This window comes from Panthera leo, chromosome E1 (genome assembly GCF_018350215.1).
Source record: "Panthera leo isolate Ple1 chromosome E1, P.leo_Ple1_pat1.1, whole genome shotgun sequence".
Lineage (NCBI taxonomy): Eukaryota > Metazoa > Chordata > Mammalia > Carnivora > Felidae > Panthera > Panthera leo.
This window is the reverse complement of record NC_056692.1, coordinates 45,163,117-45,178,852: the sequence shown is the minus strand read 5'-3', so window position 1 is coordinate 45,178,852 and position 15,736 is coordinate 45,163,117. Positions and strand designations below refer to the sequence as shown.

The following is a 15,736-nucleotide window of genomic DNA, read 5'->3' as shown; positions in this document are numbered from 1 at the left end:
GGAAAATAAGCAAGGGAAATCCATTTTCTTGCCCTTCTGTATCATACAGGCATCATCTGAAAGTTGATATGTTAAGGAGGATGTTAAGAGTTTCTTACAAAGAATGGTCAGAGACTAGAATATGAAGGAACTGCTTTTCTGAGTCAGGCTTTAAGGAGGCATGACCACTAGCTCAAAAACCAAAGTTACAAGAGACTGACTTCCACCCTAATGGTATGAGGGGCTCTGCTGGCCCGCTCCTCAGTGAAACTGGTGCAAATTATTTAAAAAACAAACAAACAAAAAAAACCCCATCATTCAAAGCCTCTGGAAATAGTCCCTAAGGGGAAACAGTAAATGAAGAAAATAATCATTCAATAAAATCTATGAAAATTTAGGCTCAAAGGTCAAAGTCTGAGGAATTTGAACCCAGACCACTCCCACTCCTCCCCTCTCCCATGTCAGCAATGTTCCCGTTCTTGCACCGGCCAAGAACACATGGCTCCTTCTTCCCCCAGCTCTCAGTCCAAGAGCTTTCTTCTCTAAGGAGCTGGACTGTCCCCAGGCCCCTGCTGCTGACACTAAGTCCCAGGCAAGTACATCAAAAGCAGGGGCTCCCCCGTGTGCCACCCCCACTTGCAGAACAGAAGCTATACCTCAGGCGTGGCACACTGAGCATAGTGGGACCCCAAGAGCTCTTCCGTCCCGCTCATGAGATGATGGTGGCTCCACATCCGGATAGGCTGCTGCATGCACTTCCCTCCCACCTTACTCCCATCCTCCACCAGCTCCAGCACTCAGCTCCCAGATCCAGAATGTCACTCACAGAAAAGACTGCCATCATCCCCATCCCCAAGTCCAGGAACCTGACTCAAATACTCTGCCTCAGGAGAAAGGCAGGAACACTTAGTACCAAATCTCTTCCCAAAAGACTTGACTTCATTCCCATGGACGAGTTTAAGCCTAAGAGTATTCTCAAGAACAGTGGAAGCTGTGGTAAAAGAAAGGCAAACAGAAGATCTGTGGGTGAAATGAAGATACGGCTCAGACTGTAGGCCAGCTAGTTTGCAGAAGAGAACCAGGGAATAAGACACCTGGGAGAAGTCCTCCTGGGGTCAGAACAAACAGCAAACACTGACCTCAGAAACTCTTCCTTCCAAGGAGCCCCAATTTGATCTGATTAGTTTGTAGAGGAATTTAAGCCTCAGGGCACTGTTGAAAACAAGAGAGCAATCCGGGCAATTAGTGGAGTTTTAACAGCTGGGTTGGTCAGGGAACGAAAGCTCTGTTAGTACCAGTCATCCCAGGGTGACTGTAGGCATACTTAAAGCTGTGTCTCCCCAAAGTCACCACCAGAGGCTTGACACTGGATGAACAGTGGATAGAAAAGACGTCACTAAAATAATCTAGCCAGTCGCTAAACAAATAAACAAGCAAACAACAATAATAAGTCCATCAGGGCACCTGGGTGGGTCAGTCAGTTAAGCAGGACTTCAGCTCAGGTCCCGATCTCATGGTTCGTGAGTTCAAGCCCCGCACTGGGCTCTCTGCTGTCAGCACGAGCCTACTTGGAGCCTCTGTCCCCCTCTCACCCTGCCTCTCCCCCACTCATTCTCGGTCTTTCTCTGTCAAAAATAAATAAACTTAAAAAAAAAAAAAAAAGTAAGAGCTTCTCTTTAAAAACAAAACAATAACAAGTTCAAGACTGGGATGAGAACTCAGTACCCAGAGTTGGTACAATACGTCATCTAAAATGACCAGTTTCCAACAAAAAATCATGAGGCATGCAAAGAAATACAAAAATATGACCCATATACCAGGACGAAAAAATGGCAGACTAAAGAAACTACCTGTTGAGAGTGACTAGATATTGGATTTAACAGAAAAATATTCAGAACAGCCATATAAGTATGTTCACAGAGCCAAAGGAAACCACAATTAAAGAAAAAAAGTGTGAATGTCAATGTTGTATTAAACAGCGAATATCAATAGAAACAAAGAAATATATATTTTTTTAAAAAGGGGAATTATGGAGCTGAAAACCACAATAATGGAAATAAAAAAATGCACTAGAGAGGCTCAAGAGTAGAAATTAAGTGACAGAAGAAATCATTAGCAAATGTGAAGATAGATCAATAGAAATTATGCAAGCTGAAAACCAGAGAGAAAATAGAAGAAAAATAAACAGCTTCAGAGAAACGTGGGAAAATGTTAAGTATGCCACAATGCACATAATTGAGGTGAGAGAGACAGAGAGAGAGAGAGACAGAGAGAGAGAGAGAGAGAGAGAGAGAGAGAGAGAGGGAGAGGTGAGCAGGAAAGAAACAGAAAAACATATCCAAAGAAATAATGGCTGAAAATTTCTCAAATTTACTGAAAAGCAACAACTTATTCATCCAAGAAGCTTAATGAATTCCAAGCATGATAAACACAAAGAGACCCACAAACAGGCACATCACAGGAAAAATGCTCAAAGGCAAAGACAGGAGAAAATCTTCTGAAAGAAAAATTTTTTATAGTTTATTTATTTGGAGAGTCTGTGTGGTTCAGTCAGTTAAGCGTCCAACTCTTGGTTTCAGCTCAGGTCATGATCTATCTCATGGCTTTGTAGGTTCGAGCAGGCAGTGCCAGCTTGGGATATTCTCTCTCTCTCTCTCTCTCTCTCTCTCTCTCTCTCTCCCTCTCCCTCTCCCTCTCCCTCTCCCTCCCCTGCTCATGCTATCTCTGTCTCTCTAAAAAAAAAAAAAAGGAAAGAAAAAAGACAAAGACAAAAATCTTAAAAATAAAGAAATTAATTAAAGTTCATTTATCTATTTTAGACAGTGAGAGAGAGGGAGAGAACATGCGCATGTGGGGCAGAGAGAGAGGGAAACAGAGAATCCCAAGCAGGTTCCATGCTGTGTCAGTGCAGAGTCTGACTCGGGGCTCGAACCCACCAAGTGTGAGCCAAAATCAAGAGTTGGACGTTTAACCAACGGAGCCACCCAGGCACACACACCCCCCCCCTTTTTTTTGATGTTTGTTTATTTTTGAGAGGGAGAGAGAGAGAGACAGAGTGTGAGCAGGGGAGGGGCAGAGAGAGGGAGACAGAATCTGAGGCAGGATCCAGGCTCTGAGCGGTCAACACAGGGCTCGACCTCACAAGCAGTGAGATCATGACCTGAGGTGAAGCCAGATGCTTAACTGACTGAGCCACCCAGGCGCCCCCTCTTTTTTTTTTTAAAGTTTATTTATTTTTGAGACAGAGACAGAGATCATGCGTGTGAGTGGGGTAGAGGCGTTGAGAGAGGGAGCAAAAGAATCCCAAGCAGGGCTAGACCCCATTTACAACCCCACAAACAATCACCTGAACCGGAATCAAGAGTCAGACCGCTAACCTACTAAGCCACCCAGGAACCCCCTCAGGAGAAAGTCTTAAAAAGCAGAAATATAATGCATCACTTACAAGGGAATCCCAATAAGATTAACAGCTGACTTCAGAGCAAAAACAATTTAAAAAGGGGCAAAAGATCTGAACAGACATTTCTCCAAAGACTATATATACAAATGGTCAATAAACACATGAAAAGAAGTTCAACACCATTAGCTCACGGGAAATACAAATCATAACCAAAATGAGACACCATTTCAGACCTACTAGAATGGCTAGACTAAAAAAGAAGTAAGGGGGATGCCTGGGTGGTTCAGTGAGTTAAGCATCCGACTTCAGCTCAGGTCATGATCTCAAGGTTCATGAGTTCAACCCCCGTGTCGGGCTCTGTGCTGACAGCTCAGAGCCTGGAGTCTGCTTTGGATTCTGTGTCTCCCTCTCTCTCTCTGCCCCTCTCCAGCTCACTTGCTCGCTCTCTCTCTCTCTCTCTCAAAAATAAGTAAACATTAAAAAAAAAAAGTAAGAAAATGCTGGCAATGAGCACTGAGATATGCACAGAATTGTTGAATCACTGTATTATCCACCTTAAATTAATATAACACTATATGCTAATTATACTTGATTTACAAAAAAAGTGCTGGCAAGAATGTGGAGAAACTATGTTCTCACCAGAAATATATTGCTGGTGGGAACATAAAATGGTGCAGTTGCTTTCAAAAACAGGCAGCTCCTCAAACAATTAAACATAATTACTGTATGACCCAGAATGCTACTCCTAGGTATATAAGGAAAAGAAACGAATATGGACAAAAATTTGGACACAAATGTACAGCATCATTATTCACAAAAGACATTTAATGTCCAATTGATGAATGGATAAACAAAATTCCATACAATGGAACGGAATGGTATGTAACTGTGAATATACTAAAAAAGCAATGGATTGCATATTTTAAAAGGGGTAAATTGTACTGTATATGAATTATATCTCAATAAAACTATTAAAAACCAATAGTCACTAGGCTTACTATCAAAAATAATTTGCATTCTTACTAGGGTGTATCAAGTATTCCTTTCGCCATATTCTTAACACACTTACTTTTTAAGTATAATAAACACACTACAACAGAGAGCTTCACAGTGAGATACTTGGGAAGCTGCGAAAATAATAAAGTGAAACTAGGGAGAAGAAACAAAATCAAATCATGTATTCCTAGTGACATAACTCAGCAAAAGACTTATTCCTACAATGGTATAGAGTTCCATGATGTTTTGAATGAGACAAAAAGGAGTTTTATTTACACAAAAATTCTACAATAATTCTTTTTAAATGTTTGTTTATTTTTGAGAGAGCAAGTAGGGGGGAACAGAGAGAGAGGGAGACACAGAATCCGAAGCAGGCTCCAAGCTCCGAGCTATCAGCACAGAGCCCCACGCAGGACTCGAACTCATGAACCACGAGATCGTGACCTAAGCTGAAGTCGGACGCTTAACCGACTGAACCACCCGGGCGCCCCTAATTTTTTTTTTTAACATGTATTTATTTTTGAAAGAGAGAGACAGAACATCAGTGGGGGAGGGGCAGAAAGAGAGGGAGACACAGAATCTGTAGCAGGTTCCAGGCTCCGAGCTGTCAGCACAGGGCCCAACGCGGGGCTCGAACCCACGAATCATGAGTTTATCACCTGAGCTGAAGTTAGACGCTTAACTGACCGAGCCACCCAGGCGCCCCAAGAATTCTACAATAATTTAAACTGAACATTCCTATGCCCAAATTTTCAAAATATTCTGTTCATGAATTACCTTTATTGTAACCATTATGAAGCATTTTTTTTCCTTTGGATAGTAATAAAACCACACATCGTATTTTAACTATACACTTGACTCACCAAATATCCCTCACTTTCAAGAGGAAATGGCAAATGTGATACAGAGAACAGAGAACTGAACAGTCTACTTTTTACTCGGAATTACTGATAATGAAATACACTGACAAGTGTACCTAACAGTGATGCACACTGTTGTGTTTGAAATGCTGTGTGTGAGGCACAAGGCTTCTTATGGTTCTCTGTGTCTAACCAGAAGAAAAAAGGATTAAGAATTATTTAATCCTCCCTTTTGCTGTCCTTTTCTGAAGCACAGCATCCCAAATTATTATAAAATCATTAGATTAAATTAGATTAGCAGGGATAAATGACATATATTCCCTGTTCTAAGGCAGCTTACTGTCTAGTAAAAGAGCTAAATAAAAGCTTTTAGGCAAACTGAATGTTATCTTTCAAAAATGCCACTATCACTAAAAAACAAACAAAAATGGCAGGAAAAACTCAACTAAACTAAAAGAGGATAAGAAGGTATGAGTAAATTAAATATATGATCCTTGATCTGACCCTGAATATTGAAACAAATCAAAACCAGCTATAAAGGGCATTATTGAGACAAAGGCAGAAACTGAATATGGACTATATATTAAATAATTAAGTGCTTTTACAAATTGGTCTATTATTATCAGTTCCTCAACTGAAATTTTTCCATTGGATACATCTTTTTTTTTTTTAAACGTTTTATTTATTTTTGAGAGAGAGAGAGAGAGACAGAGCATGAACAGGGGAGGGTCAGAGAGAGGGAGACACAGAATCTGAAACAGGCTCCAGGCTCTGAGCTGTCAGCACAGAGCCCGACGCGGGGCTCGAACTCACGGACCGCGAGATCATGACCTGAGCGGAAGTCGGCCGCTTAACCGACTGAGCCACCCAGGCGCCCCTGGATGCATCTTTTTAATAGAGTGCTTTGTACGTTTTGTATGAGTTCATGTCCAGCTTTCCGAGTGTCTTCTACATTTCAGGGGTCAGGGGCAGTCCCAAAAACAGTTTAATGTCTGCCTCTGCCAATGCCCTATACTATTCATCAGTTCCAAACACATTTATTTATACATTAGTCATCCTGACCAAGATTTCCACACAAGGTTGAAGTTCCCATTTCTTGCAGGTGGCTTTTAATTATTTTTTTTTAAGTAACCTCTACACCCCAACATGGGGCTCAAACTAAGGATCTCGAGACCTAGAGTCGTATCTTCTACCAACTGAGCCAGCCAGGTGCCCCACTTCTTGAAGGTGGCTTTTAACAGCCACAAACCTAATATAAGTAGCTCACTTCTGTCCTATGTCTTGGACCAGTGGGCCGTTTTACCAGTCCTAGCTCACAGAGAAGCTTTCCAATTCCCAGCTTTATACAGTTCCAGTTCAGACCTCTGGACTCAATTACCACCCCCAGGGGTAAATTAAACCCGAAAGCAGAAAAGCTTAGGGGCCATCAAGTTTAACTCCCATTCACCACTGTGACCATGTCATATATTTGAAGCTCTAACAACTGGGACTTAATTTTTCCAATTTCTCTTACACTGCTGACATTCAGGAATTATATAATTTTCATATATTTCATTAAATCACTTAACTGAATTGTTATTCTTTCTAATCATCTGTTAGTTTGTTCCTTTGGTTTACTTGTCCAGATACAAAATCACAGCATTTTTAAGTAATAAGTTTATATCTTCCTTTCCACAATTTGTATCTCTTACTTGTTTCACATTTTACTGTACTGAATAAAAAACAGAAATACAAAGCATAGAGAGAACACAGTTCTTTTCTTTTTCAAGGTAAGTCCTCTAGTGCTTTACCATTAAAAGCTGTATTAAGACCTCAAATAGCACTTTCCAGCCAGGCCCTGGCAGAATGGCTCCCGCAAAGCAGGGAGAAGAAGAAGGGCCATTCTGCCATCATCAAGGTAGTGACCAGACAACGTACCATCAACATTTACAAGTGCACCCAAGGAGTGGCTTTCAAGAAGAGTGCCCCTTGCACACTCAAAGAGACCCAGAAATTTGCCATATAGGAGATAGGAACTCCAGATGTGCGCACCGACACCAGGCTCGACAAAGCTGTCTGCATCAAAGAAATAAAGAATGTTCCACCCCATATGCGCGTATGGTTATCCAGAAAACGTAACAAGGATGAAGATTCACCAAACAAGCTCTATACGTTGGCTACCTATGTATCTATCACGGTCACTACTTTCAAAAATGTACAGTTAATGTGGATGAGAACTAATCACTGATTGTCAAATAAAGGTATAAAACTGCAAAAACAGAGAGACAAACAAAAACAAAAAAACCAAAAAAACACTCAAATAGCCAAAACAATCTTGTAAAAGAACAAAGTTGGAGGTCTCCCACTTTCTGATTTCAAAACTTCCTATAACACTATAGTAATCAAAACAGTATGGCACTGGCATAAACACAAGATAGAGACAAAATGGAATAAAGCAGAAACCTAGAAATAAACTTTCACATATATGGTCAAATGGTTTGTTGGGGGGTTTTTTATTCCAATTTTTTCTTTGATTTTTTTTTTCAGTTTTATTGAGATTTAATCGACACACAGCTCTGTATGAGTTTAAGATGTACTGCATAAGAAGGGTGATTTGATAGAGGGACGCCTGGGTGGCTCAGTCGGCTAAGCATCCAAGTGTGGCTCAGGTGATGATCCCGCAGTTTGCGGGTTCAAGCCCCGCATCGGGCTCTGTGCTGACAGCTCAGGGACTGGAGCCTGCTTTGGATTCTGTGTCTCCCTCTCTCTCTGCGCCTCCCCTGCTTGTGCTGTCTCTTTTTCAAAAATAAATAAACATTAAACAAATTTTTTTAAAAAAATTTTTTAATGTTTTTACTTATTTTTGAAGGAGAGAGAGAGACAGAGCATGAGCGGGGAAGGAGCAGAGAGAGAGGGAGACACAGAATCCGAAGCAGGCTCCAGGCTCTAAGCTGTCAGCACAGAGCCCGATGCAGGGCTCAAACGCACAAACTGCGAGATCATGACCTAAGCCGAAGCCAGATGCTCGACTGACTGAGCCACCCAGGCACCCCCCAAAAAAAATTTTTTAAAGGATGACTTGACATAGAAGATTTTCAACAAGAATGCCAAGACCATTCAACAGCGAAAAGGACACTCTTGTCAACAAATGGTGTTAGGAAAACCGGAAATCCATATGCAAAAGAATGAAGTTGGACCCTTATCTTACATCACATACAGGAATTAACTCAAAATCGAGGACTCCAAAAGCATAGGCAACCAAAAACAAACAAACAAACAAACAAACAAACAAACAAACAAAAGATAAAGTGGACTACACCAAAATTAAAATCCTCTGTGCATCAAAAAACATGATTGGGGCTCGTGGGTGTCTCAGTCGGTTAAGCGTCCGACTTTGGCTCAGGTCATAGGAGTTCGATCCCCACATTGGGCTCTGGGCTGACAGCTCAGAGTCTGCAGCCTGCTTTGGATTCTGTGTCTCCCTCTTTCTCTGCTCCTCCACCACTAGTGTTCTCTCTCTCTCAAAAACAAATAAACATAAATGACCAACAGGGGCACCTGGGGGGCTCAGTTGGTTAAGCAGCCAACTTTCGCTCAGGTCTCACAGTTGATCTCACAGTTGGTTCGTTAGTTTGAGCCCCACGTAGGGTTCTGTGCTGACAGCTCGGAGGCTGAAGCCTGCTTTGCATTCCGTGTCTTGGTCTCTCTCTGTCATTCCCATACTCTCACTATGTCTCTCTCTCTCTCAAAAATGATAAACATTTAAAAAAATTTTAAAACAACAACAAAAAAAACCCAAACACATGATCAACAGAGTGAAAAGGGAATCCACAGGAGAAAATATTTGTGAACCATATAGTCTATGATAAGGAGCTAATATCCAGAATATACAAAGAATTCCCACAAATCAACAAAAACACAATAACCTGATTAAAAACTGGGCAGGGGCACCTGGCTGGCTCAGTTGGTAGAGCATGCAACTCGTGATCCCAGGGTCATGAGTTCAAGCCCAATGTTCGGGGTAGAGTTTACTTTAAAAAATAAATACATAAATAAATGGGGCGCCTGGGTGGCTCAGTCGGTTAAGCGTCTGACTTCGGCTCAGGTCATGATCTCATGGTTCGTGAGTTCAGGCCCCGCGTCGGGCTCTGTGCTGACAGCTCAGGGCCTGGAGCCTGCTTCTGATTCTGTGTCTCCCTCCCCTCAGCTCCTCTCCTGCTCACACTCTGTCTCTCTCTCAAAAAAATAAAGATTAAAGAAAAAAAATGTTTTTAATAAAAAAAAAGGGCAAAGGACTTGAACAGACATTTCCTCAAAGATATACAAAAGGAGGGGCGCCTGGGTGGCGCAGTCGGTTAAGCGTCCGACTTCAGCCAGGTCACGATCTCGCGGTCCGTGAGTTCGAGCCCCGCGTCAGGCTCTGGGCTGATGGCTCGGAGCCTGGAGCCTGTTTCCGATTCTGTGTCTCCCTCTCTCTCTGCCCCTCCCCCGTTCATGCTCTGTCTCTCTCTGTCCCAAAAATAAAAATAAAAAAAAAAAAAATAAAAAAAAAAAAAAAGATATACAAAAGGAAAAGGGCCAGCCAACAAGCACATGGAGAGATGCAACATCACTAATCATTAGGGAAATGCAAATCAAAATTACAGGAGATACCTTAACACCTCATACCTGTTAGGATGGCTACTATCCAAAAAAGCAAAGTAACGAGCACTAGCAAGGATGTGGAGAAATCGGAACCCTGGTGCACTGTTAGTTGGGATGTAAAATGGTAAATTTTATATGTATTTTACCACAGTCAAAGCTTTTTAAAAAAAAAAAAACTATTGTTTTTTAAATTAGGAAGTTCGGACGGCTACTAAGTTCATCCAAATACTTTCTTAAAAGTTATTACTTATTTGCTATTGTAATAATAGTCAACGCTTACGTAGCGCTTCTTTGGGCTGGCTGGGCATTCTATATTAGCACATTTCATTCTCACAACTTAAAAATAGACCACACAAGGGGCGCCTGGGTGGCGCAGTCGGTTAAGCGTCCGACTTCAACCAGGTCACGATCTCGCGGTCCGTGAGTTCGAGCCCCGCGTCGGGCTCTGGGCTGATGGCTCGGAGCCTGGAGCCTGTTTCCGATTCTGTGTCTCCCTCTCTCTCTGCCCCTCCCCCGTTCATGCTCTGTCTATCTCTGTCCCAAAAATAAATTTAAAAAAAAACGTTGAAAAAAAAAAAAAATTAAAAAAAAAAAAAAAAAAATAGACCACACAAATATGTCCCAACTAATTTTTGACAAAGTCACAAAAACACTTTGATAGCCTTTGCAACAAATTGGTGCTGCAGCAACTAGACACCCATAGGCCAAATTGTGAACCTTGACTTAAACCTTATACTTTATTTTAAAAATTAGCTCAGGCATCAACTGTGTGGCTCAGCTGGTCAAGCATCTCTTGACTTCGGCTCAGGTCATGATCTCAGTTTGTGAGTTTGAGCCCCACCTCAGGCTCTGTGCTGACAGCACGGAGCCTGCTTGGGATTCTGACTCCCTGGCTCTCTACCCCTCCCCTGCTTGCTGTCTCTTTTTCAAAATAAAAAATAATAATTTAAAAATTAAAAAAATTAAAAATTAACTCAAACAGGGACATCTGGGCGGCTGAGTCAGTGAAGCATCGGACTCTTGATTTCAGCTCAGGTTCGTGAGCTCGAGCCCTATGCCAGGCTCTGTGCTCACAGCGTAGAGACTGCTTGGGATTCTCTCTCTCTCCCTCTCTCTCTCTACCCCTGCCCTCATGCTTGGGCATGCTCTCTCTCTCTCAAAATAAATAGACTAAAAAAAAAATTAACTCAAACAGAATCAATAACTTAAATATAAAACAAAACCATAAAATATTTAGGGGGAAAAAAAGGGAGAAAATCTTCACAACACAGGAGTAGGTGAAGAGGTCTTAGACATGACACCAAAATCTTGATCTATAAAAAGAAAAATTAATAAATGGAACCTCATCAAAATCAAAAACTTTTACTCAGCAAAGGACCTTGTAGGAGGAAGACACAAATCATAGACTAAAAGAAAAGATTTGCAAACCACGTATCTGGCAAAGGACTTAAAATTAAACTGTATAAAAAACTCAAAACTCAATAAATTTTCTAATCCAATTAGTAAACTGGCAAAAGACATGAACAGACATTTCACTGACAAGGATATATAGACCAATAAGCATGAGAAAGATGTTCGACATCATTAGCCATTAGGGAAATACAAATTCAAACCACAATAAAATTTCCTTATATACCTTTCAGAATGCCAGAATGAAATATAGTGACAAACTAAATGCTGGCAAGTATACAGAAAAACTGAATCACTCATACGTTGCTGGTGAGAATGTAAAAAGATGCAGCCAATTTGGAAAATTGTTTGGCAATTTCTTTTAAAAGCTAAAAATGTACGTAACACAAATCATATCCCAGCAATAGTACTACTGGACATTTGTTCCAGAGAAATAAGGTTCACGTAAAAACCTACATACAAATGTTCACAGTGATTTTATTCATTATAGCCAAAACCTGGAAACAAACCAAATGTCCTTCAATGGGTAAAAGTCAAACAAACTGGGACATCCACACCATGGAATACTACTCAGTAATAAAAAGGAATGAGCTATTTATATATGCAACAATCCGGATGGACTTCAAGGAAACTATGCCAAGTCAAAAAACCCAATCTCAAAAGGATACATACCACATGATTCCATTTTTATATTATACATATAACATATATGTACGTATGTCTTGAAATAATCTATAGAGATAGAAACATTAGCAGTTGTCAGGAGTTATGGTGTCAAAAGAGGAGGTGCGGGTGGCTACAAAAGGAGTAGCAAGAGAGCCTTATAGTGAAGGAGCAGTTCTGCACCTTGATTGTGGGTACAAGAAGCTTACACAAGTGATCAAAGTGCACAGATGCACACACACACACACACACACACACACACACACACAAACACTAATGGTGCTCGTATAATGTGAAATCTGAATGAGTTGTGTGGATTTTACCAATATCGATTGCCTGATTTTAATACTATACTGTAATTATGCGAGATGGTTACATTAGGGAAGGAAAAATGCATGACACTTCCCAATACCTTTTTTGCAATTCCCTTTGAATCTGTAATTATTCTGAAATAAAAAGGGTTTTAGGTTTTATGTATTATTTACTTGCTATAGGTAAGTAATAATACTTAGGTAGCGGTTGCTACATAGGCAAGGCATTCTATATTAGCACATTTAATCCTTGTTAACAACCCGTTAAGGACTCGACTGTGTCCTTATTAAATTTATGTTGAAGCCCTAACCCTCAGGACATCAGAATGTATTTGTTTCTTTTCTTAAACAAATATATTTTTAAATATTTATTTTTGAGACAGAGAGAGAGAGATAGAGCATGAGCGGGGGATGGGCAGAAGGAGAGGGAGACACAGAATCCGAAGTAGGCTCCAGGCTCCAAGCCGTCAGCACAGAGCCCAATGTGGGGCTCGAACTCATGAACCACAAAACCATGAACTGAGCCACACAGGCGCCCCCATCAGAATGTATTTGGAGATAGGGCCTTTAAAGGAAGTAATTAAGTTAAAATGGGATTGTGAGGGTGGACCCTAATCCAAGACGACTGATGGCCTCATAAGGGGGAAATCAGGACACAGAGATACCAGACATGCATATGCACAGAGAGGAAAGATCGTATGAAGACACAGCGAGAAGGTGGCCATCTGCAAGCCAAGGAGGGAAAGCCTCAGAAAAAAACCCCAACCCAGCTAACACCTTGGTCTTAGACTTCCAGCCTCCAGAGTATTGAGAAAATACATTTTTGTTCTTTAAACCACGCAGTCTGTTATGGCAGCCCTAGCAAACTAAGGGCTGCACAGTCTTATAAGAGAGTTGCTATGATTACTCTCATCTACAGATGAAGAAACTATAAGAAAACTTAGTAAACTCCCTAAAATCACACAGCTGGTAAGAAGCAGAGCCAGGATCCAGACCTAAGCAATGTGGCGTCAAAATATGTGACTTTGAGCTATACTGACTCTAGAGACATTAATCAATTTTTTAAGTGTTTGTTTATTTTTGTGAGAGAGCACACATGAGCAGGGAAGAGGCAGAGAGTCCCAAGCAGGCTCCGTCCCCCTAACACAGAGCCCGATGTGGGGCTCCAACCCGTGAACTGTGAGATCATGACCTGAGCTGAAATCAAGAGTTGCAAGCTTAAGACTGAGCCACCCAGGCACCCCAAAATATATTTTTAATATAACATCCTTGTCAGGGCACCTGGGTGACTCACTCAGTTAAGCGTCCAACTTCGGCTCAGGATCATAAATGAGATAAGGCTATATTTTTAATTCCTCAATGTTGTCAAATTTTGCTATTGGTGTTTATTATTTCTGTGTTATTATTAGATAGATCTAGTCCTTGAAAAATTAGGAGAGAGCACCAGTAAATAGGGAGCGGATTTCTGCCTCCTTCAAAGAACAGGACAGGGAGGAGGAGATCATTTCATAATCTTGACTTCTCCTAGGTAATAGAGGAGACTATCCTGATTTTTACATCTTACTTTGTGAACATGAATTCCTACTGAGTAAAATCATCTACTTCACTAAGACTTTTAAATGAACAGGCTATAACCAACAGCGTCCATTTCCAGGTTTTTTTACTTTGTAGGTCCTCAGTATCTTTTTTTATACCCAATTTACTCCCTCAGTTTTTCCTGTTTCCCAATTTTCCAACTCTGGATTAACTGCTAGTCTTCTGTTTTGCAGTGTAATTATTTCTTCTTGTATTTTTATTATTTTGTTCTTTTTTTTTCCTAAAACCTTAAGTTGTGATGGCAAATTCATACTCTTCTATGTTAAGTATGCCTTTGTCCACATGAGATAAATTTAATAACTACATAGTATTTTTTCATTTATTTTTTAAGTAAAATAGTCTGTCACTTGTTATTTGATACACAATAGCTATTTAGAAGAACGCTTACCAACATCCAAGTCACTGGGCAGAGGAAACTGTCCCTTCAAAGAGTCCTCTCAGGCTCAAAAAGAAGCTAGAAAGAATTTTTTTAATAATGTATGATAGTAAGACTCCTTAGCAAAAGCCCCATTTTCTATGCCAACATTTCAACTATTTACCCTGTCTCCTGCTACTGATCATTTTTTCATAAGTAAAAAAACCAATGACAGTTTAAGAAATTGACAAAAAATCCATTTTTTTTGTTTGTTTGTTTAAAGAAAAGTATGGTTTTCAAAAACAAAACACATTTCTAATATACTTAAAATGCACTTGGGTGGTGGGGGGGAGGCTTAAAAAAGTACTTTAGTCACAAGCCAAAAAAAAAAGTGGATAAATGATAAACCCTTGAAAAAAGGTTGACAACCACCTTTAGCACATGAATGACGCCCGTATGAACAGAAGAAAAACTTGTAGAAGTAGGGGCCAAAGGTTAATCTTTTCACTCCTGTAAAAGCTTAAAATGTCAACATTTGTTGAGTTTTTAAAGTTTTCATTTCCTCCTGAGACTAAATTGGCATCTTAAAAGGAATTGAGAACAGCAGACAAAACTTGATTAAGTATAGAGGAGCACAGCTGACGACAGGGTCAAACTACCTGATGTAGTGAAGATACTCCATTAGTCTATATCTAACGGAAATTAAAACTAAGGGTCTCCACACTTGTAGTAGCCCCGCCTTTTCACACCATAGCCGAGTCAAGTCAGCAATCAGAGCAGTCTAACTCCCAGAGACCTCTGGCACTGGCTAATTGATCAGTGTTCTCAGCAGTGAAATAGATGAGAAGTCTTATTAATCCTCCTGATCTGTATGAGCAGAAGAGTCTAGGTCAAGTGAACAAAAGCATAACCTCAATCGTTAAAAACACAGAGCCACAACCCTTCAGTCAATCTCAAGATTTGAGTCAGTTTATAGGCCCAGAACCAGTGAATGGGGCGGGGGGGGGGGGGGGGGGGGGGGGGTGTCTCCTTGAGGAAGACAACCAAAAATTTACACTTTTAATCTTTCTCTTTCAGGCTTTCCCCAAAAGGACTACACCTTTTACCAAGGCGACCGCCTGGGGGAAAATGAAATCATCAACGACATTTTGAGGATTATTAGACACTGGCTCTGAACAGATACTAATTCCAGAAAACTCAAAACATCACTGTGGTCCACCAGTCAGAAGAGGGGCTGATGGAGGTCAGGTGATCACAATACAGTTTTAGCTCAGGCCCACCTAACAGTGGGTCATGAACACTGATGTGGTTATTTCTCCAGTTTCAGAATGCATAATTATAATACACATACTCAGCAACTGGCAGAACCCCCTTACTTCCAGAATGTTCCCAATTGAGCAGGGAGTACGGTACCTTTAAACTTATAAAATCATTTTCAGCAACACTCTCCTAAAGAAAAAAAATGTGTAAAGAACAAAAACAATTTGACTTATTTAAAACCTGGCAGCACCATTTCAATCCATTCCAATATAACTTTTATTGG

The 15,736-nt window shown here is 40.7% G+C and overlaps 1 protein-coding gene across 3 annotated transcripts in view; it reads right to left on the bottom strand.

Moving 5' to 3' along the window:
• Positions 1–15,736, bottom strand: part of TLK2 (tousled like kinase 2) — a 114,039-nt gene that overhangs the window by 77,678 nt on the left and 20,625 nt on the right. Inside the window, exon 2 of one of the 3 annotated variants that reach the window (XM_042916916.1) lies at positions 14,227–14,292. The exons of the other annotated variants lie outside the window; for them this stretch is intronic. Coding sequence (XP_042772850.1) covers positions 14,227–14,232 — 6 coding nt within the window. The 5' untranslated portion in view covers positions 14,233–14,292. The remainder of the gene's footprint in view (positions 1–14,226; positions 14,293–15,736) is intronic. 3 annotated transcript variants of the gene reach the window in all.